At 51.8% G+C, this 25894-nt stretch overlaps 3 protein-coding genes across 6 annotated transcripts in view; 2 read left to right on the top strand and 1 right to left on the bottom strand.

Moving 5' to 3' along the window:
* Positions 1 to 14749, top strand: part of SAMD4B (sterile alpha motif domain containing 4B) — a 36784-nt gene extending 22035 nt beyond the window's left edge. For all 3 annotated transcript variants that reach the window (XM_043437779.1, XM_043437778.1, XM_043437777.1), the window contains 11 exons: positions 1309 to 1779; positions 6183 to 6422; positions 6995 to 7104; positions 7259 to 7345; positions 8094 to 8436; positions 9177 to 9262; positions 9752 to 9870; positions 10442 to 10640; positions 10841 to 10964; positions 12256 to 12339; positions 12550 to 14749. In XM_043437779.1, the coding sequence (XP_043293714.1) occupies positions 1309 to 1779; positions 6183 to 6422; positions 6995 to 7104; positions 7259 to 7345; positions 8094 to 8436; positions 9177 to 9262; positions 9752 to 9870; positions 10442 to 10640; positions 10841 to 10964; positions 12256 to 12339; positions 12550 to 12578 (1892 nt within the window). In that variant the 3' untranslated portion in view covers positions 12579 to 14749. The remainder of the gene's footprint in view (positions 1 to 1308; positions 1780 to 6182; positions 6423 to 6994; positions 7105 to 7258; positions 7346 to 8093; positions 8437 to 9176; positions 9263 to 9751; positions 9871 to 10441; positions 10641 to 10840; positions 10965 to 12255; positions 12340 to 12549) is intronic.
* A 156-nt stretch (positions 14750 to 14905) lies between these two features.
* PAF1 (PAF1 homolog, Paf1/RNA polymerase II complex component) lies at positions 14906 to 19836 on the bottom strand. Of its 2 annotated transcripts, none has more exons than XM_043437780.1 (14): positions 19543 to 19836; positions 18977 to 19027; positions 18791 to 18883; positions 18360 to 18481; positions 18200 to 18266; positions 18014 to 18115; positions 17828 to 17933; positions 17661 to 17729; positions 17473 to 17576; positions 17275 to 17391; positions 17051 to 17179; positions 15724 to 15829; positions 15525 to 15615; positions 14906 to 15451 (listed from the first exon to the last, which is right to left on the bottom strand). In XM_043437780.1, the coding sequence occupies exons 1-14, from the start codon at positions 19587 to 19589 to the stop codon at positions 15042 to 15044; spliced, it is 1614 nt and encodes a 537-aa protein (XP_043293715.1). In that variant the 5' UTR covers positions 19590 to 19836; the 3' UTR covers positions 14906 to 15041. The 2 variants fall into 2 exon arrangements, with proteins under 2 accessions (XP_043293715.1, XP_043293716.1); XM_043437781.1 differs by having other exon boundaries at positions 18977 to 19006; positions 19543 to 19661.
* Positions 19837 to 20133: 297 nt separating this feature from the next.
* Positions 20134 to 23389, top strand: MED29 (mediator complex subunit 29). Its single transcript, XM_043437783.1, has 4 exons — positions 20134 to 20355; positions 20885 to 20943; positions 21220 to 21304; positions 23087 to 23389. Exons 1-4 carry the CDS (start codon positions 20143 to 20145, stop codon positions 23327 to 23329), a joined length of 600 nt encoding a protein of 199 aa, XP_043293718.1. The 5' UTR covers positions 20134 to 20142; the 3' UTR covers positions 23330 to 23389.
* The last annotated feature ends 2505 nt before the right edge of the window (positions 23390 to 25894 follow it).

Genomic DNA, 25894 nt, shown 5'->3' with positions numbered 1-25894 from the left:
TTGAGCTAGTTGTGCAAGTGGTAACAAGGTTTTCAAGGAGGGACAGTCAGTCCTATAACAGTTCCTTCCCAAGGCCGCCTTTGTGGGGCTAGCTTGGGGCCTTATTCTCGGGGAGCTCACTTCTGGGTAGAACAAGGAAGCCTCACTCATCTTCACAGGACAGATAGGCCCTCAGACTATGTGTTGGGATAGAAAGGAGACATCACCAGATCCCCAAGGCATGGAGTAACCAGGAAGACATCCTTCCTGAAGAAGGACATGTTTAGGCAATCCATAAAAGACTTATAATTTAGATAGGAGGAGGAAGACTGTTGCAGACTAAAACCTTGATTCTCAGCCTGAGTGTGGAAGTTTGGATGAATATGGCATTTAGAGAGCCCCAGGGAAGATGAGGTATCCTAAACCAAGTCTTTACCTGGAAGAGTGCCCTAGAAATGAAGGGGATGTTAGGCTAGGAGCTCTTGAACTTAAGTCTATTGGTGCTGGTTGCCATTATAAGCTTCAGGTCAGGAACATGATATCCTGGTGTGCTTTAGGAAGATAAATCCATCTGGTGTGTGGAATGAACTGGAAGGGTAGAATCTAGAGGCTGATTGCAGTTTAAAAAGCAGCCATCAGCATTTATTAGATATGTTCTACATTCCAGGCCACATTCCATTTTTTATTAACTCATTGAATCTCAGAGCAACACTGTGAATTGGGTACTGAATTTTTCAGGTGAGGAAATCAGTGCTCTCTGAGGTTCAAGTGACTTTTCTAAGGTCAAGCTAGTAAGTTGGGGGAGTTCAGACCATCTGATTCCCAAGCCCAAACTTTTTTTTTTTTTTTTTTGGCTACACTACACAGCATGTGAGATTTTAGTTCCCCGACCAGGGATTGAACCCTGCCCTCTGCACTGGACCACCAGGGGTTTAACCAATATATTCTGTTGTCCTTCAAGTCAGGATGAAGGCTGTTTTGATAGGGGAAAGAAGGTAGAGGCCATGAAGGTAAGGAGTAGGGATACAGCAAGAAGAGCAGGCCTGGGGACAGCAGGAGGTACTCAGGTTCCAGAGTAGCATGTTTGGCTGATTAGGAGCCATAGCAGGTTTCTGAGAGTAGGAGTGATGAAACCAGAAAAAAGAGAATTACCGTGGAAAGCAGGCAGAGTATGTTAGATATCACCTATATGGGGGACAAGGTTGGAATCATGAAAGGAGAAGGGAAGTGAGATTGGAGCTGAGGGAGTGGATTATAGACAACTTTCCTGGTTTTATGGAGGGTCCCCCACCCTGGCTCCCCTGACATTCCCTCTTGTCCCCTCTGCAGCCATCGTCAGCCAGTGGCAGCAGGAGTCCAAAGAGAAGGTGGTGTCCCTCCTGCTGTCCCACCTACCCCTGCTTCAGCCGGGCAACACGGAGGCCAAGTCGGAGTACATGAGGCTGCTGCAGAAAGTGCTGGCCTACTCGATCGAGAGCAATGCCTTCATCGAGGAGAGCCGCCAGCTGCTTTCCTATGCCCTCATCCACCCGGCCACCACACTGGAGGACCGCAATGCACTGGCCCTCTGGCTCAGCCACTTGGAAGAGCGGCTAGCTAGCGGCTTCCGCACCCGACCTGAGCCCACCTACCACTCTCGCCAGGGCTCGGATGAGTGGGGTGGCCCTGCAGAGCTGGGCCCTGGGGATGCAGGGCCAGCCTGGCAGGACAAGCCACCCCGGGAAAATGGACATGTGCCCTTCCACCCACCCAGCTCAGTGCCGCCAGCCATCAACAGTATTGGGAACAACGCAAATGCAGGTGAGGAGGTGGGAGTTCCCAGGAGGCCATGCCTACTTTAAAAGGGTCAGACTGGGCTCTCTCTTCACTCACTCTGTCCCTGGGCAAGTCACATAACCAATCTCTCTGGGCCTCAGCTTTATGAGGCAGTGTAGAGGTTGTGAACTGGCATTCCCAGAGCCATTTCTGACATGCCAACATGCTTTATTGAGCCCAAACTCAACAAAACTTTGGTTTTATTTTGTTACATTTTTAAATAAATTGGCAGTGTAAGGAATTTTCCCCTAAAAATCCAGATTTCAGCTTTTCTTAAAAATCAAATGATCTGGCAAATCAAGGCCTGTGTTCTAGTGGCAGTCATAAGATGGAGTTAAATATTGGTCACCACCTTTAGACCCTACATGTGTCCCAGTAGGGCTCTGCCGCAGCCATCCAACTTTGGGCATGTGTGATAACTGCCTGACCTCTGAAAGCATTGAGTTAATGACCATAATTTGAAGTTCTTTCTAGCTCAGACATTCTGAATTTTTGTATCTGGCTCCAACTTACCAGACTCATTTCTGAGAAGTGTTATGTTTGTTAGCCTGTCCATATAAGATGTAACTCATACTGCAAGGCATTAGTAATAGTAGGTAACATTGTTTAGCATTGACTGTGCTAGGTGCTCTATTTTTAAAAGCATTTTGCAGGCATGATCTCCTTTAATCATCATCACAACAATATCATTAGCCCCATTCTGCAGATGAAGACACTGAGACTCAAAGAGATAAAGTCTTGTATTCAAGGTCATAAAGCAAATAATGAAACTGGCCAAGGTTTAGACCCAGGCAGCCTGATACCACTGCTTGCTTCTGACTGCTATGCTATCCTCCAACTAAGTGGTCTCAAAATGACTCTCCTAGTTAGCACCTCCAGAGGCTGGGGTGAGCAGGAGGGGCTGGTATTCCAGTGAGGTTTTTGTTTTTTGTGTTTTTTTAATTTTTGTTAGAGTATAGTTGCTTTCCAGTTAGTTTTTAAAATGTTAGTTGAAATGAACCGGATAAAAGAGATCGACATTTCCCAGGATTGATGAGGTGACGGTCACATGACCTGACTCAAGGCAAGAAGTTGCCAAGATTTAACTTCAAGATGCCTGGCTGCCTTTTGCAAGCCATGGTTAAAGCAGGCCAGGTGAGGGTGACAATAAAAATGTTATCTGTGCCAGTGGTAGGGTGAACCTTGGGTCTTTGGTACTGAGCTGTATGGCACCTGGTACATATCAGTTACCCCTGAGCCTCTTTCTTCCCCAGTTGAATATGGATATCCTGGTCACCTGCTTCCCTCCCAAGTGTTGGCAAGAATTAGGGAAGATAGAGGGATAGAGGGGCATTTCCGGGAGCTCTAGCAACCCAAGGTGTCTTGGACCTTTTTTTCCAGTCTCAGAGCATGACAGTTTCTGTGTCCAAATTGGGAGGGTATATTAATAATGACAATTCTAGCTAAAATATATTCAACATTTAGTCTGCCAGGAGCTGTTCTGAGAACTTTATACTTAAAAATTCATTGGCTGAGTCACAGAAAAGTCACTTGCCCAAGGTGGTGTAGCCAGAATTTAAATCCAAGCAATCTGGCTCCACAACTCATATTCTTTATTACTGTGCTACACTGCCCCCACCTAAAAGTGACCCTCCCGAAGATGCTCATCAAGGGGAGGGGTCACCCATGCAGGGTGCCCGTACTTGCAGTAACTTTAAAAGATCAAGCTGGAACAGTGTTGGACCGGGGATTTGAACCAGAAGAGAGACTGGACATTCCAAGTAGAGGGCATAGCATAGATTGAAGGTACAGGGATGTCAAATTGGAAGGGACAGTATGTAGACAGGTCTGGCAAGGATGGAGAGGTGCAGGGATTTAAATGAGTAATAGCCGTAGCAAATACTCATGTTTATCATGGGCCTGCCCCTGTACCAAAGACTTCACATGAAAGTGGGAACAGAGGAGGAAATGAAGTGACTTGCCCAGGATCATGAAGTTAATAGGTGGCAGAGCCAGAATTTGAACTCAGGTCTGTCTTGACTCTCAGATCTCAGTATGTTAGGATCAAATCTGGGGGCAAGGGCAGGGGGACTTGAAGGATAAGATGAAGCTTTTCAATTTCAGGCAATTGCAGGAAACAGGAAGTCATTAAAATATTTTTGAGTGGGGAGCAAGGATTGGCCTGTAAGGGCAGGCAGGGTGGGTTTGGGGTTCTGCCAAGGACAGACCAGGGTTTCTTGGAGAGTGCGAGGCCCTGGATATCTGGCCAGCATTCCTGTTTTTATAGTTCTCATGCTGTGGCCAGCCTCCACCCTAGTGCGGGGCCAAGCAGGGCTTCTCTGGAACTGCACAATCGTTCCAGTCAGGATAATTTCCTGTCCTCTCAGCCTCGCCTGCCCCCTTCTTGGCTGAGAGGGGAGAAAGGAGGAAGCCAGGGGCACCAGGACAAGTTAAAAAAAAAAGGCCTGTGTTAAGGGTCCTCCAGGCCCCCGCGCCCAGAGGGTGACATCTTTTACGAGTCCAGAGGCTTTGGAGGAGCCCCATGCAGAGGACCCCAGAGGTCACAGGTGGAGGGTAGCCTTCATGGGTGGGGTCAGTGCACTGCCCTCTCCCTCAGATGACTTCCTGGCTAGGAGTGTAGATAACTGTCACAGATGAGGGAAGGTGCTTTGGGACCCTGTACCAGGCTGGGTGTCCTGAATCTGGGTGTTAGTGAGGCACTCACAGGAAACCCAGCCATTCCATCAGAAATGAGGCTAGGGTTCTTCTGTCTCTGCCTCCTAACTCTTTGTAGGAACTGGGGTGAAGGACTTCTGTTTCCTAGGCCTTGATGTTCTCACCTACCCAGTGTGATGCTTTTTGGCTTTGTTTTCTTTTCCTTTTTTACTTGGGGTACTTCTAGATTTCCTGTGTCAAGCTCAGAGGCCCCCTTAGCACTCTTAGGGTGATGGGTGCCCTCCTTTTGGAGTCAGTGAATTTTCAGGCATTCCTGTGTCTTGGCCTGTCTTGGGGATGCAGAAATGGTTGGGCAGGCTTACTGCCATCCTACACAAGCCCAGATTCCAGTGGGAGGCAGCCTAGGGAAGGGACAGGAGGGCTGGACTTGAGATAGCAGCACAGGGGCCCAGGGCACACAGAGGAGACAATCCCAGAAGAGGGGACACTTGAGCTAGGAGTGAAGGCCAAAGTGGCTGGCAGTTAAGGGTGGGTGACTGGTGAGCTAGGGGAAGGGAGTAGCATGCGTAAAGGTCTGGAAGCTCGTGGGAACCTGCCTTGTCCTTAGAATGGTTAAAAATCAAATTGAATCCCTTTTCCTATCCCAAGAATGGGATTGATGGAGGATATGAAACATCCTGTGAATGAGGGCCTGGATTCACCCTGGTTTGGGCTCAGAATAAGGAAACATCTTTTGGGAGGTGTTGAAGCCCAATAATAAATGTTGAGGAAGCAGTTTATGTACCTCATTCACTTACTTTACACATAATTGTGCAGAACCTCCTCTAGTAGAAACCCCCCTGTAATTACTGAGTTTAATTAATAATGTTTAAGACAGGATGGGGCCCTGTTGTCACAGGTCTGGAAGCAGGGGGGTACAGTTATAAACAAGTGAACAGATAATTAGATAAGGTCATTTCAAGTTGTGATCGGTGCTGTAAGAAAGACAGGACATAGTAATATGATAGGGGATTGGTGAGGAGGAGCTACTTCTGACTGAGGGTTCAGGGAAAGCCTCAGAAGAAGTGACGCTTTTTTGAGAGGAGACCTGGAGGAGCCAGCTGCCAGGATCAGGAGAACAAGTAGGAGGAGCAAGCTCAGAAGTCCTGAGACTAGAACAAGCTCCACTGTTTCAGGAACAAATTGGGGGCAGGGATGTGGCAAAGGCTGGAAAAGCTTGAACCAGAGGGGGATGAGTTATGAGAGATGAGACCTCAGAGATGAGGAGGGCCAAGGTCCTGCAGGGCCTTTTAGGTGTTGGGAGGAGGGTTTGAATTTTATTCTTCTTGTAGAGGGAAGCTACAGGTAGGATTTAATCAGGGACTGAGTGGGTCAGATTTGCATTTAAAGGAAGATCAGTGAATAGACTGTAGGGGGTGAAGATGAAGGCAAGAAATTTTGTGAGGAGGCTATGATGGCAGTTCCAGCTAGGGACTCCAGTGACTTAGCCCAGGGTGCTAGCAGAGAAAGTGGAGCAGTTCAGAGAAGTGGCTGACAGCTTGCTGATGGTTGGGTAGGTAGGGGAATGAGGGAACTAGCAGTAGCTGGTAGGTAGTTCCCCTCGTACCCCAGGGTCCTTTCTCCTTGTTGGGTTCTGGGGCTGAGCTGCCATCCAGGGCACTGACCAGGGGAACATGGTCTCCTGTGGTCAGATTCCCAGTCCTGACCTCTTGTCTCTCTCCCACTCCGGCCAGGTCTCCCCTGCCAAATCCACCCCAGCCCGCTGAAGCGCTCCATGTCGCTCATCCCCACAAGCCCCCAGGCCCCTGGTGAGTGGCCGAGTCCAGAGGAGCTTGGGGCCCGGGCTGCTTTCACCACGCCCGACCACGCACCCCTCTCACCCCAGAGCAGCGTGGCCTCCTCTGGCAGTGAACAGACGGAGGAGCAGGGCTCCAGCCGGAACACTTTCCAGGAGGACGGCAGTGGCATGAAAGGTACAGTTGGGGAAACTAGCACTAGGACCTCCTCAAGAGGCTTGTGCAGAGCTTAAAAGGACAGAAGAGAGCTTGGAGCTGCCACCCTTCCCCACCCAATTCTTCCTCTTCCCGCCCCCCCCCCCCGCCCCATCCTGAGAAGGAGATACAGGCCTGAGGAAAGTGGACAGTCCCTGCTCTAAGGGCTCAAGACTGAGCAGAGAGACCCCCTCAAGTCTCAGTCTGATTAAGGAAAAGCCCCTGTGCTCAGGCAGCCCAGTCTGACTAAGAAAGCCAGGACCTAGAGGTAACTGATGGAACAGAGGTTCCAGGAATACTTCTAAGGACATCAGAGGTTATCCTAGGACACGTCCAACCCAGCAGCTCAGAAGGATAGGGTGTCCTGACCAGGGAAGGCCACCTGGAAGGGTCTGGCTGGGCAGAAGAAAAGTAGCATATGGATCCTGGGCTTCTCCCTACCTCTTTCCAATGTCTTACAGCTTTTAAGGCTGCCTATGATTGCTGCCTGGTCCTTCCCCACAACTGTCACCAGGGCCAGACTCCTGGCCTTATGCCCTCCCTTCTTTTCACAGACGTGCCCTCGTGGCTCAAGAGCCTCCGCTTGCACAAGTACGCAGCCCTCTTCTCACAGATGAGCTATGAAGAGATGATGACACTGACTGAACAGCACTTGGAGTCTCAGGTGAAGCTGAGGGGACCATCAGGGCATGGTTGAGGGCAGTACCATTTGACATGACCCTTGCAGTCCAAGCCTCCTCTCTTTGGGTCTTGTTGGGGCACCTTGAGTACCTTAACCTCCCATTTCCAGCTTCCTGTCCCCTCTGCCCCCTCCACAGAATGTCACCAAAGGTGCCCGCCACAAGATAGCCCTGAGCATCCAGAAGCTGCGCGAAAGGCAGAGTGTCCTCAAATCCCTGGAGAAGGTAAGGACCTGGTATCCCCATCTCCAAGGTCAGCTGACTGCCCAGTGGTGCTAATGGCTGAGGGCTCTGGGTCAGCCTTGCTGCCCATGTGGCCCCCCACCTTGGGATCTCCCCAACCCTAGGGATCCAGGCTCTGGGAACCAAGTGCAAGTCAGATCACAGGGATCACTTGCTTGTGGCTAAGCTCAGAGACTCTCCTCCCTGTCTGTCCTGGTCTGTGTCTCTGGAATCTTATTTGTTGACTCAACCCCTTCTCTTCTATTTCACTTTTCCATCTCTTAACAGCTCTTTCTGGTAGAGCAGAGTGTCTCCCTGTGCACACGATCTCTCTTTCCAGTTGTTTATTTCTTATCTGCGCCCTGTCCTTACATATCTGCCTTGATTTGCATCCCTTTTTCCTCTTTCCCTGCCACTTGCCTTCTGGTTTTTGATCCCTTCAGTGTCTTAGTCCAAATCTGTGGGTTTGAATCTGGTTCCATCCTCAGTGGGACCCTGAGACCCCAGCATTAGCCCACCTTCTCCACATCTTCATGGGACTCCACCTTGAAGTGGGGAAGAGGGAATATGTGTGTATAAATGTGTGTGTGTGTGTATGCACACTCCAGCGGCACCTTTACCTGCCTTCTCTGTGTGGTGGAACCCAGGGTCCCGCCAGCTCTTTGCAGGGGCTGTTTGACCCCATATGCGTAGTCATTCTGCAGAGCTGTAGAGATTGGCATGTGACCCAGACTGTGTCTTTCCCACTCAGGATGTGCTGGAAGGCGGAAATCTGCGAAATGCTTTGCAGGAGCTGCAGCAGATCATCATCACCCCCATCAAGGCTTACAGCGTCCTCCAGGCCACCGTGGCCGCCGCCGCCGCCGCCACCTCTACTGCCAAGGATGGGGGCCGGGGGGAGCCACCACTGCCAGGTCCTGAGCCTCCCCTGGCTCACCCTGGCACAGACAAGGGCAGTGAGACCAGTGACCCTCCAGCTGCAGAGAGCTACCCCCCTCCACCAGCTCCGGCTCCTACTGATGGCAGTGAGCCAGCCCCGGCTCCCGTCGCTGACGGAGACATCCCCAGCCAGTTTACACGGGTGATGGGCAAAGGTGAGACCACCCAGGGCCCAGCAGGAGGTTCTGGGCCAAGGTACCAAGTGAACCCAGGCATCAGGGGTCAAATCCAGTTTAAATGATGGGAGCAGAACTTTTCAAAGCACCCTGGGGACTAGAGCACTAAAGAAAAGGGACTAAGACTAAGGATGACAAGGCCCCTTCCCTCCGGCATGTCCAGGCTGATGATGGGAAACAGCCCTTACCCTCAAAATCTCCAGCCTGAGCAGAAGATGGGACATTATGTCAGTGGAAACTGCATACAGCAAAGAGTAAACAGATAAGGCGAATCCATTGGTTCTTTCAGAGGGGACTGAAGTCCATGGGATGGGTATCCTGATGCTCTTAATGGGCTCACCTTTTCCTAAGGCAGCACAGCGTAGGCAGGTTTACACTTGGGTCTGAATTCTTTTTGCTGTGTGACCTGAGGCAAGTGACTCAACCTCTCTGAGCCTCAGACTCGTCAGGCTAAAAATCCTTCCATTGATGAGACTATCGTAAGACTTAAAAGGAGAAAAAGTATCATTGACTTCATATCTGCCATATACCAGGCAGTACGGTGGGCCCTTTATATAGCCTCATAATAAGCCAGGTGCAATGCTTGGCACATAGCTAGTACTCATCCGGCATGAGTTTCCTGACCCACCTTCTCTGCCACCCAGCTGGGGCCAGGGGAGCTGGAACATGGCAGAGGGCATTCTGGGGGCTAACCTCCTGCCTTTTTCCATGTCCCCAAGTGTGCACCCAGCTGCTGGTGTCCCGACCAGACGAGGAGAACATCACCAGTTACCTCCAGCTCATCGAAAAGTGCCTGTCTCATGAGGTGAGGCCTTCCCTAGGGCTCTCAGGAATGGAAAGGCTGCCCCCATCCTCGCAGACCAACACTCCTTATGTGTCTAGCAAGGCTCTGCCTAACTGACTCCTGCCCACCTCTCCTTATCCTTCCAGTATTGGGTTCAGTGGATGCCCTGAGCTCCCATTCTGAGAGCCTTAGTACATAATTCTTCTCTAGGGAGTAAGTCTCCCTCCCGCCTGCTGATCCCTCAGCTCTCAGTAAAACAGGGATGCCTTCACCAGCCCCTCATAACATCAGGTTTCTTGTGCCTCCTGTGCTGCTTCCTCACAGCATTTATCACAGTTACAATTTCACATGTATCATCTCCCCAGCTAAATTGTAAGCTGTGTGAGCACAGGTCACCTCTGTGTCCCAGCATTGCCCAGCACAGGACAGGCAGTTGTTAATACTTGAGCAAATGGATAGAAGGCAGATCTGAAAGAAGCACACACATCTCTTTCACCCCCCTAATTCTAGGCTTTCACGGAGACACAGAAGAAACGACTGCTGTCCTGGAAACAGCAAGTGCTGAAGCTCCTCCGGACCTTCCCGCGCAAAGCTGCACTAGAGATGCAGAACTACAGGCAGCAGAAAGGGTAGGAGGGCGGCCAGGGCCCAGGGACCTTCCTTTCGTAGGCCCTTGTTGGTTGACAGATAGTGCTTAGAGGGGTGATTGCATCCTGGGCTGGGAGTCCAGTTGTCCTCATTCAGTAACTGAGTGGCCTTATATAAGTCACCCAGTGAGGACTCTCCCATTAGAAAATCAGGTGGTGCCTGATTTTCCATTAGAATAGAGCGCTGAGCTAGCAGAATCAGTACCCATCTCGGTAGCTGGCCCCTTGCCTGTCCCTTGTTCTCCTCACCTGTGTGCAGAGGGCTCTGAAGTCCCTTCTCTCCCCAAACAAACAACAGAAATATCACACTTGAGAACTGAAGTTAGAACTGCTGTGAGTGGACTTGAGGAAACCTTTGGACTCTCCCCATCTTCGTCTTAGGAGTCCCCTTGGGGCAGGAGACAGAATTACAGTGCAAGGACTTGGACAGGGAATCCCTGCTCATGCTGGTCTATGTTCTTTCCTACCACAGGGGTTGTTGGGGGTGAGAGGAATAGGTAAACAGATGGGCACATACACCTAAACTGATACCCTGCCTTCTGCTCTCTCACAGCTGGGCGTTTGGCTCGAACTCACTCCCCATAGCTGGTTCTGTGGGGATGGGGGTGGCCCGGCGGACCCAGCGGCAGTTCCCAATGCCTCCCCGGGCCCTTCCGCCTGGCAGGATGGGCCTTCTGAGCCCTTCAGGCATTGGGGGCATCTCCCCTCGACATGCCCTCACCAGCCCCAGCCTTGGGGGCCAGGGCCGACAGGTGAGCCAGCTGGAAGCAAAGAGCCTGGCACTTCTGGGGTTGGGGGGGTGGTGCCTGTGATGTGTGATGTGTGTCTCCATATGTTTGTGTCCAGGCGGGCCCAGCTTAGTGGGGAGGGGACTCTGCCAACTCCACCACTCCTGGGTCTGGGCCTTTTCCCTACCCACCCACTGCTCTCTGTCTTCCTGTGCCACATGCAGAACCTGTGGTTCGCCAACCCCGGAGGCAGCAACAGCATGCCCAGCCAGAGCCGCAGCTCTGTGCAGCGCACCCACTCGCTCCCGGTCCACTCGTCACCCCAGGCCATTCTCATGTTCCCTCCAGGTAAGGTGCCCGCCCTCAGGACTCTGCCTCAGCACTGCCCTCAGCTGGCCTTTCTTTTCTCTTCTGGGTATTATACACACTGTCCCTTGCATACGTCTGTTCTCTCGCTCCTTACCCCCACCCACCCCCCATCTCTCTTTCTCCTCCTCCCTGTGTCATAATCTTGGTGCTCATACTGGTGTCTGTCTGCGTCTTTTTCGAGGATTGTTAAGTACTCAGTTTGAAAGGAATGGAGGGGATGAGACACAGTGGCCAGGTTTCTGTAGAAGGGAGTCCTGCCTATCAGTCCACTAGTATTCTTTCAGAAGCCAGGTGACCAAGCAGGAACCTGTAAACTTCGTCTCTTTGAACAGGTTCTACCCTAAGAGCTGTCTTCCCTCTGCTTACAGATCAGCCTAGAGATGGGAGATCAGAAGGAGGGCAAAGTAGGCAAAAGGGAGATTAGAGATGCGCTAGCCCTGCCTTGCTCAGCAAGTCAGGGGTGATTCCCCTGTGCCAGACTTGCTGCTAGGCACTGAGGCTGCAGAAGCAGAGAAGGCTGGTCTGGAAAGGGCTGCCTCTAGAGAGAGCTTAGATTTGCTTGTGACCCCAAACTCTTTATGTCACAAAGAATTCTTTTATGAGATTATGTGAGAGGCAGGAGACCCCATTTGTCCTGTTTATCCTGCACAGGGCTTGGCACATGGTAGGCATCTGTAAACGCTATCAAATGACTGGATGGTTGAATTGCAGGAGTGAAAAATGAGACCAGTTCTTTTCACCAGCATGCTATGTGTCAGACACCTTTCCTGCACTGTTCAGTCAAATCCTCCCAGCTGCACATGTGAAAGCACTGATATTCCCATCTTATTAGTCATGAATCTGAATCTGAGATTCAGAACTCTGAATCTCAGAGCAAGGTTGACCTTGCTGAAGGTCAACTTTTTTTTTTTTTTTTTAAATTAAGGAGAGACAATTAGATGACCTGACATGGCTTGTGGATTTATAGGAGACATCATGAGAGGTGAGGCTGGAAGGTGAAAGAGCAGAGTCTTCTGAGCCCGCGTAGAAAGCTGAGAGTTACTCTAGAGAATCAGTGAGGAGCCCAGAAAGGCTTTTAAGCAGTGAGTGGTGTTAGGTCTGCCCAGTACCAAGTGTGTGTATGTCTTAAAGGCTCTGTGTCTCTGTTTCTTGCCTCTCCTTTCCTTCTCATCCCCCTCAGCCTCTCCCTCACTCCAGCCTCTGTTTTCGTGACTCTGCCCTTCACCCTAGTCCAGTCCTTACTGCTTCCGTTCTCCTCTCTCCCACCCAGACTGCCCGGTCCCTGGGCCTGACCTGGAGATCAATCCCACTCTGGAGTCTCTGTGTCTGAGCATGACAGAACACGCCTTGGGTGGTGAGCATTTTCTCTTTCCCTGACCCAGCTCCCACCTACCCAGCAGCGTCTCCACCTCTGAACTGAGCAACTCAGAGTCATCCTGAGGGGTCCCTAGGGGAGGCCGGACTCCAGGGAGGGCCTGACTGGGATGACAGGCTACCTGAGCACCTTTTCTTGGGCCTCCCGCCAGCTCCTGATCTTCCTCCCTTCCTCCCTTTCTTACCACAGATGGGACAGACAAAACCTCCACCATCTGACGGGACCCACAGCCCAGCGCACCCATAGGCTCCCTGGGCGGCGGGCGGGGGCCAACCCCCAACGGGCTTCTCCGCGACAGCGAGAGGGTGGGCTGGCTCAGCTATACATTCTAATATTTTTCTACTCTCTCACCCTTTTAACTTTTGTTTAACATTGGCACACGCCTTGCTCACTCCCAGGCCCGTCGAGGGATCTCTGCTGAGGCCCAGGGAGGTAGGGGGCAGCAAGGATAAAGGGGGCAGGGACTGGCCAGCCTGCCTGCCCCCTCCTTCCCTCCTTCACCCCCAACCTGGCCCTGTCCCACCCCTGCCTCCTCTAGACTGCCGGCCACCTGCCCCTCCCAAGGAAAAAGTCTCCCCCAGACTCACTAACCCACTCTCTTGTGGGGCCTGCTCAGAACCATCTGACATTTGGGGAGACATGAATCGGGTAGATAATCTGCTCTCCTGAATGTTATTTGAGAGGAGCTGAGGAGATAAAGGCGGGTGAGGAGAGGAGCGTGTCTGTCTGCCTATCTCTCTCTCCCTCACCTCCTTACACCTTCTTCTTCCCCATTCCCATCATTCCCCAAGGACAGGAGCCACCCTCCTCTCACTCACCTCCTTTTGCCCTGTTTATCAGAGGTTCTCTGCAATTAATTTCTTAGGTCTATTTAAGATACATATTTATATAGTTCTTAACGGTTTTTCTCTCTGATCATTCCTTCTCATTTTTAGAATCCTCAGGCCTCTCTCTGAGCCAAGAAAGTGGCAGGGGGAGCCTGAATTTTATGAGGGGAGAGGGCAGAGCCCCCTCCTCCACACCCCCTAGCCCTTCCCCACCCCACCCCTAGCCCTGGCTCCGCAGATGCAGAGGTCGAAGACTGGGAGCCAGGGCAGCCAGTGAGGTCAGGAAGTCTGTTGCCTTAACGTCTCCTACCCCCGCCAACACAAATTCTTCTCCACTCCCAAGTCTGGCTGCTGAAAGACTTGGGGGTAAAGAATAAGGGAAAGGGGATGGTTTTTGGTTTCCTTCCCCACCCCTATCCCCTTTTCTTTTACCCTTCCCCCACCCCACCCCCTCATTCTGTCATGACCTCACTTAAGTGGAACACTATATCATAACCCAGAGGTTCATCCCAGCCCCAGAGTCATACCAATCTCTGTTCCTACTGAGGCGTTGTGCTGGGGCCCAGTTGGAGGGCGGGAATTTGGGGGTTCAGGCTGTGGGGAAGCCAGGGTCTCCTCTTCCAACCCCATCCCCTCAACTCCCCCCTCACTGGGACATTCTCAAGCTTTTCACACCGAAAAGGAAAAAATGTTATTTTTAGATACATTTTATGAATAACTTTTGTTATGAATATGGCTGGTAACCATTGTGTATGTTATTAAAGATACAAAATGTTGGGAAAAAACAAAAAACCAAAAAAAAAAAATTTAAAACCACCACCCTCCCTGCACTCACCCATTCCCCAGACCTTCTTGCCTCTGCCCTCCTGGTCTGGACCTCCCTCAACTCTGACCCAGGGTGGGGGAGGAAGCCAGGGGGTGGGGTGGCCCTGGGGACCTGCTCCAGGTCCCTACCTCCTCTCCCAGTGCCGGGCTGGGTGGGGTGTCAGGTTTATTTATGTACCTCTTGCACACTCATCAACCTATGCAAGTCCCCCATCCCGGCCCCTCCATGTTTCTGTGCCTTTGCTCATTCCCCTCCAACTCCCAGGGCTTCTCCAATCCTCCTCCTAGCCCGGGGAAGTGGGATGGACAGGGGCCACCTCGTTTTTTGGAATCAGCAGGGTGTCCCTCTTAAGAGACCCTCACCTCCTCCCAGCCAGTCCTGTCTTGTTCACTACCCATCAGGGTGAGCTGGGTCTGCCTGGCACTGGGAGGTGGTGAGGGACACCCCCCACGTAATGGGAGGCAAGAGCTGCCCCCTTCCCCCCACCTGTCAGCAGAGTGTGCAGGACGCAGGCGGCCCCACTCTGATGGGCAGGATCCTGACCCACTCCTGCCCCTCCCCAGCCCCCGTCCCTCCACCATGATTTCACCCCTCCTTCTATTCCCAGCCCCACTGGCAGAATCAGCTTTGAGTAACTGTACAGTTTTTCTCGCTGTTGGAGAAGACTTATTTGTTGGAGTTTCACTTGTTTAATGGTCTGGGCTTATTTTGGAAAAAAAAAAAAAGAACAAACAAATGAAAAAGATTCTGATCTTTGTTATGCTATATTTCCTGAAAAAACCTAGTGACCCTGCCTTTGTGGCCTTTGCTTTTGTGCCTTAAGCACCTGGGGTGGTTCAGGGGGGTATGCATGGGGCAGGCAAAATGAGACCATGGTGCCTGGGAGGGGAAGTAAAGAGAAGCTGGCTTTATTAACAGCAGAGGTTTGGAGGAGAGGAAAACAAAGCAATAGGCTCACAAAGAGATCACGCGAAAAGTGCCTTCCTGCACAAAATAACTATCTGCACCAGGGCTGAAGGCTTTGGGACTCAGTCACTGTCACTGTCAGCTTCACTGGAATCAGAAGCTGCAGCTTCACTGCCATCCTCCTGAGCAGAATGCTCGCTGCCACTGGGGAAGGGACTGGCGCTCCGGCTCCGGCTGTGGCTCCGCTGGCCACCCCCATCACTGCCACTGTCTGAGTCATTGTCACTGCCACGAACCCGTCCTCTGTCCTCATCATCAGAGTCGGCATCATCCTCCGAATCAGCATCACTGCCGAAGATCTCCTCTTTGTCTCTGGCGGCCCGGGCCTCATCCTCACTGCTTTCATCCTCACCGCTGCCACTCTTGTCACTCGCCTCGTCCCTGTCACCCTCCTCCTGTTCACTCTCACTGCCAGAGCGCTCATCCTCGCTGCCTTCCTTCTCACTGCTGCTGCCCTTCTCTCGTTCCTCATCTGCAAGGGAGCAAGAAGTAAGACCCAAGTTCCCCACCCACCCAGAGTCAGAGTTTGGTCTGTCCAGCTTTACCTGAGCCCCCAGCTTCTTTCTCTTCTGTCTCCATTTCCTCCTCCTCTTCCTCCTCGGGTTCATGGTTCTCCAGCTGAGCCTTCCGTGCCTCCTGAAAGCAGGACAGTTGAGGGGAAGGAGAATGTTCAGTCTGGTTCCTGTGCCACTCCACCAACTACCACCCTCCCCATGGGAGACCTGGGTCAGTGGTGCTTGTTACCTGAGCTTCTAATTCCTTCTCATTCATGTCCCGGTGTTTGACCACAAGCAGGGCATTGGTACCCGACTGAACCCCGGCCTTGGCTCGGCGCTTACTCAGGCGAACCCTGCAGTGATAGAATTGGGGAGAAATACATGAGATTCAGTTAAAGACCCCTGTGGGGAATCTGGTCTAACTTGGTTCTTACTCATCTTTACTCATTTATGCTTAGCTCAGAAAAGACCACAATAAATACAGACTGAATAAGGGAAACTAAATTTGGGGTAGGGGACAGGCAAGGAAAAAAGGAGCCCCTGGTGGCTCAGATGGTAGAGTCTGCCTGCAGTGCGGAAGACCCAGGGTTCGATCCCTGTGTCAGGAAGATACCCTGGAGAAGGAAATGGCAACCCACTCCAGTATTCTGGCCTGGAGAATCCCATGGACGGAGGAGCCTAGCAGGCTACAGTCCATGGGGTAGTAAAGAGTCGAACACGACTGAGCAACTTCACTTTCACAGGCAAGAAAATAGCTCCAAAGGTATCAGTTTGAGTGCCCTATACTTTACATATGTGTATATGTATGCCCTTTACATAAATGTATAAAGAAGTAGATTTTAATGTGAATTAGATACCAACACTTAAAAAGAGAATCTGGATTTCTGGCTTTTAGAAAATAAGATTCTGAGATTCCACTGGGCCTCTGATTCCCTTCCCACCCCACCCCACCCCCACCCCCCAACATAGCAGCAGTGGGTTGGAGCCCTTTGCTGTGCTGGGTCACAGTGCCCCTTGAAGGTTGCCAAGGGCTCCAGGTCACCTAGACCCCAACAGCCTACTGTGCATATTTTACACTTTTTGCCTGGCTTAATGGGATCAGAATTTGTGATCTCTGCTTTAAACAGAAACTCAAGGTCACACTTTCCCAAGCTTTACATCAAGGGTCCCAGCACAACAGTAAACTTGTAACCATCAGGGAAGTTTTGGGGTCATGTTTTTTGAACTTGGGTATCTAGCATTTCACTTATTTAAAACATTAATTTTACGTATTACTCCATATTTTGGCTATGTCTACTTTTACATGGAGTCTCTTATTAATATCAGGGGAAACTTGGCAGTCCTACCCTACATGAAAGCTCCAAATATCTCCAGTGTTAGGTAGAGATTTTTCTTGTGGGTTCTTGCGTGAGAACCGGCTCCGGCTTTATAGGCTTCCACTCTTACAAATGCATGTGGCAAATCCCTAGATACAAAGAGCCACCTCCAAGGTAGCTCTTCTTGTATACCCCAAGATTCTGATTCTGAAGCACAAGCCCAAGCTAATCTGAGTGAGGTAGGATTGTGCTGAGTACCTGGTCTCCAATTCATTGTAGTAAACACCATCACCCTCTCGGAAGATAAAGAAGTAGTTTTCCTCATAGCCCTTGCTAGCCTTGTTCTTCACATTCCAGTTGTACTCTCGAGCTATCTTGTAGTCATACCTGAGGATGAAGGGGACAGGGTCAGCCCCATTTCTTCCCTGAGGGAGAAAAGGAGACAGTTCTCAATACCCGAAACCTAACCCCAACCCACGTACACATCATCTGGTGCATAATCCATCTCCTCTTCCTGGTCCCGTTTTCGTTTCTTCAGTGTTTCCTCCACAGGCAGAAAGTAAGCCACAAACTGGTTCCCTTCCTCATCCATCATGCCCCTGTTTGAGGGGGAAAGAGGAGTCAAGACTGAGGACAACAACAATAAAAATCAGGCCAAGGTGGACAGCAGGGCCACTTACCTGATCATGGCCTGAGACATCATCTCCAATGCAGCTGCACCACTTGTGTCCTTGGGGGCGGGGTCTGAGTCAAAAATTACCTGAGCGCAAGGGTTGATCCACATCTGGGGGATGGAGGGCACTGGGGTTAGACTAGGATAGGCAGAGATGGCAGGCTGCCCCTCTCTGCCCCCTGCCCTGGATCTGACCTTAAAATCTGGAAAGACAGGCATGACCTCCACTGGTGTCACTCGGGGCTTGCTGTAATGCTGGGAGATCTGGCAGAGGCAAAAAAACAGGGTAAGAAAAAGTACAAAGTGCTCTGAAGCCGCACCTTTACCCCGCCCCCCTTCCCCTATCCCAGTCCTTCAATTACAGATTTCTGGGCATCCTCAAAAGTTTTCTCTATAGCTGTAATCTGGCTATCCCTGTCTTTGTATATTTCCTCCTCAGTGAATTGCTGCTTCACAGAAACCCCAATCCTGGGGAGAAAAAGAAAAACATTTAGAGGTCACTGGACACACCTGAAATCTACCTTCCCTCCCTACCCACCACAACTTACTTGACCTCAGGTTTCTCATTGGAAATGCCATAACGGTTGAATTCAGTGGAGATGTACTCCGTCTTCCGCATCCATGGCACCACCTTCGCGTGCTGCTGGGATCTGGAGTGGGAGAATCAGGCACCTCAGGACCCCACTGCCTTCCCATCAGCGCCAGTCCTAAGTCCCCACTCAGCATCCCCTCACCTCTTGGAACTGGTGGGGGCCTGAATCTCCTCTTCCAGAAGCTTCTCATCAGCTGGGTCTAGGAGTACTAGAAGAAAGCAAGGTGAGAGGAGGACTCTGAGGGAAGCCCAGAGCTGGCCCTCGTGAGCCTAGAGCAGGCCCTCCCTGTCTCCCAACACACCATTGGGGTCGATGCGGTAGGTGTCAGGGTTGATGAGGTCAATGGTAACTCCCAAGTCTGGCTCAGTCAAGAGATCATGTTTGTGCTGTTTTTCCAGGGAAGTTGCTTTGTACTGAACAAACCTGGGTAGGGAAAACATGCCCATTATGGTTTCCTTATTCCAGCCTTACCCCTCACAGCCCAGCTTCCTAGAGGCTAAGGTACTCCAGGGAGGAATTCAGAATGAAATAGCCTCCACATTAGAATCAGAAAGCTACCAGCTCTTAAGTGTAAAGAGACTTGGATACTGCTTGCTTCTTAACATACCTGTGGAGCACCTACTATTACAGATTAACTACCATTCTGTACCCTGAACAGCCAGAAAAAGCAGTCCTTACCCTCAAGGAACTCATATTCTAAGGTGTATCCCAAAGCCCCACTCTTAGTCTCACCTGTTCTGGTCGAAGGGATAGGTGATGAACTTCGGGTCGAAGGGGATGTCAGGGAGGCTATTGCAGTACTTGACTCGGCAGACCACTCCAGACCTGGGAACACAGTGGCTCAAAACCTGGCCCCTGCTGCCCCACCTCTGCACCCACCTTGGCCCACCCGTCCTGGGGAAACACGATGGAGCTCACCTCTCAGGCAAAGTCCGGTGAGAATTGGGCCTGGTGGGTAAGAGACAGACACTGACAAATGATGGAAAGAACAGGATTGACAGGAGAGCGAAGGGGGCTTTTCCAAGCTTTTAAAAGGGAAGGAGAGGGTGACAAATGGTAATTCTTCTTGGTAGAGGTACCTCAAGTACTCTAATGGAGGGAGTCAAGTATGCCTCTTGATTAGAGACAGTGTCCCTAAATGTTTTTCAATCCCTTCTGAAGGACACGTCTTCAAGTACTTTAATAATAGAGTCAAATAATTGTTTTTTGGGGAAAGGGGTCTCCAAACGCTTGACTGGAAGAAAAAAAAACTCAGTCCTCAACAGCTTAATTCCAAAACTCCACTGTAGGGAAGGTGTTGGGGGAGCTGGGGAACACCACGTCTGGGACCCGCCCCCCTGAACGGGTGTGCGCTCCGTGACGACACGGGCAGACCTGGGAGGCTGGCAAGGTTGTAGACTGACAAACCCACCTGACCCTCTCACCTCGCTGACGCCCACCCTGACCTAGAGAAAAGCGGTACAGTCAGGCGGCGGAGTGCCTACCTGTGGCCATCCTCGCGCTGGGCCTGGGTCTGGATAGTGGGCGCCATGGCGATGAGGCAAGGGCAATCCTGACGAGAGCCTCAGAGCCACGGCAAACGGAGTGCCGACTTCGGCGGGCGCCCAATCCCAGGCAGGGCTCGGGCTGGCACCGCTCTCCTCACAGATAGGGCCGGAGTGAGGTGGGCTGGCGAGAAGAGTTCCCGGAACACTGGAGTACTACGTAGTACTCAGGTAAACGCGCAAACAACGCCAACCCACAGCTCCGTCTCCACCAACTGCCGCCAAGACTCTGAGGACCGCAGGTCGCCTCAGCCCGCTAGGCCTTCTGGGAAATAGAGTCTGATTGGCTCCACACCCGGATTGGCCAGCGACTGTTCAAAGGACGGAGCGAGGCGGAAAGAGCCTCTTGTGATTGGTTTATCGATATCTCATTGTAGCCGTCGGATTTGAGAGTCACTAGTTGGAGGGTGGGTTCTTTCCTCTCATTGATTGTATTGTCTGGGAGGCGGAGCTAATCAGCAAAGAGGGCCCAGAGACGAAGACGCTAAAAAGAAACCGGGAAGACGCACTTGTGACGCACTTCCGGTGCGCGAGGCGAAGATGGCTGCATCCCAACAGCAGGCTTCAGCGACTTCTGCCGCTAGTGTATCGGGTCCAGGTTCAGCTGGTGGGTCGGGTTCCCAGCAGCAGCCACAACCACCAGCACAACTTGTGGGACCTGCCCAGAGCGGGCTTTTGCAGCAACAGCAACAGGACTTCGATCCTGTGCAGCGTTATAAGATGCTCATCCCGCAGCTGAAGGAGAGTCTACAGGTGATGGGTTGGGAGATTTGGCTCTCTGCCATCCGGGGGGTGGGCGGAGGGATTGTTTAGTCAGGGAGAGAGCAAAAGAAGCGTTAAGAAGGAAAGAGGAATGAGACTGTCTTCGTGATGCCAAAGTGAAGTTCTGTGGATTGACAGTGTAAAGTGGGATCAGAGAGAATCTTTGAGTTTGAGACTGACCGGAATTCGAGTTGGAGGGAATTTAAAGAAAAAACCTAGCTCTGGACGTTAAAGCCTGAGGAAAGGACTGGCCTTTACTGACCCTGACTGGTGGGTGAGGGAGGACCCTAAGGTCTGTCTGGGAAATTACTGGCAAGAGAGCGCGGGCCTCTGGGAAAATATGGATGGTAATTGCTATAAAGGAATGGAAGTTGGAATTACTCCGCAGTGATAGGACAAGTAACAACTGAAGAGGAGGCCTGAAATTGGATGTATCTTAAGGAAGAGTGTAGATCTACCAAAAGTGTCCTCTTCTGTTTCCTTCATCTCCCACACCTTTTCTTTTTGTTTCCCTCTTTAGACCTTGATGAAGGTTGCAGCCCAGAACCTGATTCAGAACACTAACATTGACAATGGACAGTGAGTACTCCCCTTTCTCCAGGATGTCAGTATCTCCATCCTAGTCTCAGAAGCATCCCCCTTGTACCCCCACCCACCCCCTCTTTTCTCTATTTTGAAGCCTATTCCCTATTCCTTGGCCTTGCCCTTTTTTTCCCTTCTACTATTAGCTGTCCCCTAGATCTTACTTTGGGTCTCCTGGGTCTATACCTAGTTTTCTGATGGATACTTGGTTGGGTAGTCACTTAGTCCCAGAAACTGGAAATTCATCTTCCACCTTCTTCTCCTGGACTGTAGAAAGAGCAGCGATGGACCCATTCAGCGCTTTGACAAGTGTCTGGAAGAGTTCTATGCACTTTGTGACCAGCTAGAGCTCTGCCTGGTAAGGGGCCTCCTAGCCACCAGGTGACCACAATTACCTCAGTTCCTGTGCTTCAGGAACCTTCATTCAGTCAGTTGACACATGCTGACTGAGCACCTCCTGTGGCCCAGACCTGTGTGGATGCTGCACCTGATACTGGGGACAGAAAGTTGCCCAGTCCTTGCCCTCATAGAGCTTCCAGTTCAGTGGGTGACAAATATATCCTCCAGCAGTGATAGCTCAGAGAGTCAGGGCTCTGACAGGAGAAGCTCAAGACATGGAAGACCATGAAGGGGCAAACTTGGGCAGAAGGCTCAGGGCTGGGATGTGGGGGTGGGGTGGGGGCCAGGCAGAGGGGGCAAGGTTAAAATAAGGGACGTTTAGGGGGCTGTAGACATCCAGAGATGGCACCTGACCCCACCTAGGGTGGGTCTAGGGAGGAAGTGGCTCAGGACAGACTACTAGTAGAGAGCACATCTGAGCCAAGGCTGGAACAAAAAGGGAAGAAGGGCAGAAGTTGAAAGGAGGGCATATGGCTCAGAGTACAGCCTTTGGAGTCAGAGGGACCACCAATCTCTACCTCTGAACCTTGGATTCCTCCTTTGGAAAATAGATTTTGGGGAAGGACTCAGTAAGATCTTGCATGTAAAGCACTTAACATGGTAGTAGACAAATGACAAATGTTTTATAGCGTCATCATCATTTTGAACTGGATTTTGAAGGAAAAGGCAGTTTGAGGAGCTTCATAGTGGTAGAAGGATGTTTCAACCAACAGGATCAACTTCTGCTTTAAGTTCCCTTTACGAATGTCATGAAATTCAGTCTGGCTGAGGTGTGGTAGGCACTGGGGCTTGTTGGAGTTTGCATATAGCCCAGAGGTTGCTAGGGAGCCATGGAGGATTTCAAGCAAGGAAAAACATCAACCCATTTGGTTTTTTTAGGGGTATACCTCTGGTCGCCAAATGAGGGATGGGTTCAGGGGGCTTAGAGTGGAGGCTGGGGACCCATGGCAGGATTCGAGAGCCGCTAGGTTTCACCAGGGCAGGGTCCTGAGGCAGTGGGGAAAGGCAGGTGGGAGAGATACTCAGAAGGCTTTGTGCGTGGGCAGTGGGACTGATGGGCTGTGGGAGGACTCTCCAAGATGAGGCCCAGGGGTCTGGTTTGGATGGTAGGACCATCCCTGAGACAGGGACCCAGGAAAGGGAGTGGTTTGGGAGGCAGAGTATAGGAGCTCTGGAATTTTAGGGGAAGTGGGCACATCAGTTCAGGGTTCGGAGCAGAGTGGTGTGTATGTGGGTGAGACACCTCCTAGAGGGCATGAGGATGAGAGGAGACAGGATTCAGGAATTGCCACACTTAAGGCTTAAGTAGTTTAAGAGGTATCTAGAAGAACCAGCCAGAGAAGTAGAAGGAAAACGAGGAGGGGCAGGTGCCACCAGAGAAGCCAGTGTCAATGCCAACCCTAGGGTTAGGAGAGTCACAATAATAGTAGTTGACATCCATCAACTGGCACTTAAATAACTTGCCGGGACCTGTGCTTATGTCTCACACACTGCGCTCACCATTCTCATTTTAAGAGGTAGCAGAAGTAGTTATCAAACCCATTTTCCAAAGGAGTTAACAGGCCCAGAGAGGAGAAGCCACATGCCTGAGATCACCCAGCAAGTGAGTGGCAGGGCCAGGCTCTGACCCCAAGACCCCAGGATTCCAGAGGCTGAAAAGCCTACCCCAGGCTGGCCCTTGGGGTGGGATTGGCAGTATCTCAAGTGAGGCTAATGCTGCACCTTGCTTGCCTGTCCACAGCGCCTGGCACATGAGTGCCTGTCACAGAGCTGCGACAGTGCCAAGCACTCTCCAACACTGGTGCCCACAGCCACCAAGCCTGATGCCGTCCAGCCTGACAGCCTGCCCTACCCGCAGTACCTGGCGGTCATCAAAGCCCAGATTGCCTGTGCCAAGGACATTCACACTGCCCTGCTGGACTGTGCCAACAAGGTCACAGGCAAGACGCCTGCACCACCTACGGGCCCTGGAGGCACCCTGTGAGCCCGCAGGGCTGGGAGTGGGGGAAGGGCCAGGGAGGGAATGAAGAGTGGCTTCAAAGCAGCTTTGTCTCTGGCTTTTCTTCCTGCCTGAGCACTCCCGCCGGCGCCAGCAGGGGGCAGCAGAGGCCCCTACAGGGCGCGTGTAGGGCGGGGCCTTGCCTCTGCCGGCTGCCTTCTCTTCCCTGGCTGAGGGTGGACTTTGGATTGTGCCCCTTGGTGATCTCTTCCAGGGGGTCTCCCCCTACCTAGCCTAGTTGTGGAGTCCTGACCGGGCCCCTCTCCCTCAGTCCATTCTTAATTTTGTCCCAGTTTGGGGGGTGGTCTCTGTGTCTGCTCCTTTTCTAGCTGTTTCTCTTGGTGTCTTCTGTCATTCGATCTCCTTTTGTTCCCATCTCCCTCTCTCTGACCATCTCTTGCCCAGTGCGCCTTTGCTAATGGGGACTGTCCCCATCTCCTAACGACTCCCCTGGTGGCTCAGACAGTATAGCATCTGCCTACAATGCGGGAGACCCTGGTTCAAACCCTGGGTCGGGAAGATCTCCTGGAGAAGGAAATGGTAACCCACTCCAGTATTCTTGCCTGGAAAATCCCATGGATGGAGGAGCCTGGTAGGCTACAGTCCATGGGGTCCCAGAGAGTTGGGCACGACTGAGCAACTTCACTTTCACTCTCCAGCTCCTAACTGGGATTCTGTGCCTATGCAAAGGGCCAGAATGGAAGCCAGAACCCCAGAGTGACCTGGGGCTAGAAGGAGCTTCCTTTCCAGGGGCCATAGCCACACCCAGCAATCCCCAGCACCTCTCATGTCAGCTCAACCGCCAGTCTGCTTGACCCAAAAAAGGGGAAGTGGAAGGTCTGGGCCCTGACAGCACACCCAGACCCAGTCAGGGAGCAACCCAGCGTGCCCCCCCACCCCCACCCCCCATACCCCGGGCCTGCGTCAGCAGCACTCAAACAAGGGGTGTTATGCAATCCGCGGTGTAGCCAGCCCAGCTGAATGCCTGGGTCCCTGTATTTTTAGCCCTAAAGGAGAAGTGAAAAGGCCCTAGCAGGGATGAATCATCAGTCCTGGAGAAGAACCCAGGCACCTTGGCCCTAGCTCCGGGAAGTAGACCTTGAGGAGGAGGCCTCAGGAAGAGTGTGCCCCACCAGGCTCCCCACTTCCCCGAGAGGGAGCTTCAGGGAGCTCAGCCATGGCTGTCAGGCCTGGGCAAGTGTAGGGCGGAGCTACCAGCTCAGGCCCAGCTGGTGGGGTGTGAAAGGCCCAAGTGACTCAGCCTGGTTGGGGGACGGATGGCCCCACCCAGAACCTTCTGTACCCTGCTTCCCATGGCACTGCCCAGAGGTCTGCTGTCCTGGACCCCACATCAGTGTGGAACGCCCGGGAGCATAGAGCCCTGCAAATCACCCAGAGCCCAAGTCCCCACACTGGAGTTCTGGGAAATGGCCAGCTCTTTGTGTGTGTGTGTGTACATCCCAGCAGTTCCTACCCTTTCTCCCTGACCTTCCTTGAAGTGTGTGTGTGTGTGTGTGTACATCCCAGCAGTTCCCACCCTTTCTCCCTGACCTTCCTTGAAGTGCCAGGCACACAGGGCAAGCTCCAGGCAGGGCGACAGACCCCTCAGGCACGAGCTGAAGCTGCTGTCCACAGGGAGAATTTCTTCTGGGAGGAAGCCACAGCTCTGCCCATTTATCTGACTAGATCAGCCCCCCACCCGTGTGACTCCCCACATCTTCTAGGATAATCTACTTAAAGTCAACTGATTATAGACTTGAATCACATCCACAAAATTCCTTCACAGCCTCATCTAGATTAAATAACTGGGGGCTGTAGCCTAGCCAAGTTAACAAATAAAACTGACCATCATAACCTTGTCAGTTTGGCACCCCTACACATCTCCTTACCACACTTATCTCCAAATCAACACAAAAACAAAGTCCCAGTTCCACCTACCATGGTAACAATTATCTGCCTACAACACTCCCCGTGAGAGCCTGCTGGCTTCCAGCCTGGGGGCACGCAGCACAGGGTGGCAGAGATGTGTCAGCCCACAGGCCCATACGCTCAGGAGGCACAGCCGGCCCTGTGAGGTGGCATCAGCGCAGCATCACACACAGATGGCAGGACATCCCGGCAGACAGACAGGAGACACCTGGTGGGCGGCGGGCGCAGGATGCACAGTTCAGCAGCACACAGGGTAGGAATCGTGCACCAGGAAGCTGAGCTCATGCAACACGCATGTGCTGCGCATCTGTTTGGGGCCAAGCCCTGTGTGGTGTGGACTTGCTGTGTTCACACTGGGAACTGTGTAGTGCCTTGCTGGAGCTGATATTCTAGTGACAGTGAAGTGTGAAAAAGTAAAACTGTGTCAGGCAGTGAGAAGTTCCAAGAAAGAAACCAGAGAGGTGACACCAGAAGTCAAATAGGGGGAGAAAAAGTGTTTAGGAATAAATCTAAAGGTGTAAGGTTTGCAGGTGGAGAATTAATGTTACTTTATTGGAAACCATGAAAGTTTGAGAGTTTAGGTTTGGGGGTAAATAGATGTTACATGTATTTTGTTGGTTC

The sequence above is a fragment of the Cervus canadensis genome, chromosome 18, assembly GCF_019320065.1.
Source record: "Cervus canadensis isolate Bull #8, Minnesota chromosome 18, ASM1932006v1, whole genome shotgun sequence".
Lineage (NCBI taxonomy): Eukaryota > Metazoa > Chordata > Mammalia > Artiodactyla > Cervidae > Cervus > Cervus canadensis.
This window is presented reverse-complemented; position numbering and strand designations above follow the sequence as displayed.

Coding starts and splice junctions, on each gene's coding strand:
- PAF1 (XM_043437780.1), bottom strand. CDS start 19,589: ATGGCGCCCACTATCCAGACCCAGGCCCAGCGCGAGGATGGCCACAG. Junction 17,934..18,013: donor AATGAGAAACCTGAGGTCAA/GTAAGTTGTGGT, acceptor TTTTCTCCCCAG/GATTGGGGTTTCTGTGAAGC. Junction 17,577..17,660: donor CTGTCTTTCCAGATTTTAAG/GTCAGATCCAGG, acceptor TCCATCCCCCAG/ATGTGGATCAACCCTTGCGC.
- MED29 (XM_043437783.1), top strand. CDS start 20,143: ATGGCTGCATCCCAACAGCAGGCTTCAGCGACTTCTGCCGCTAGTGTA. Junction 20,356..20,884: donor AGCTGAAGGAGAGTCTACAG/GTGATGGGTTGG, acceptor TTCCCTCTTTAG/ACCTTGATGAAGGTTGCAGC. Junction 21,305..23,086: donor ACCAGCTAGAGCTCTGCCTG/GTAAGGGGCCTC, acceptor GCCTGTCCACAG/CGCCTGGCACATGAGTGCCT.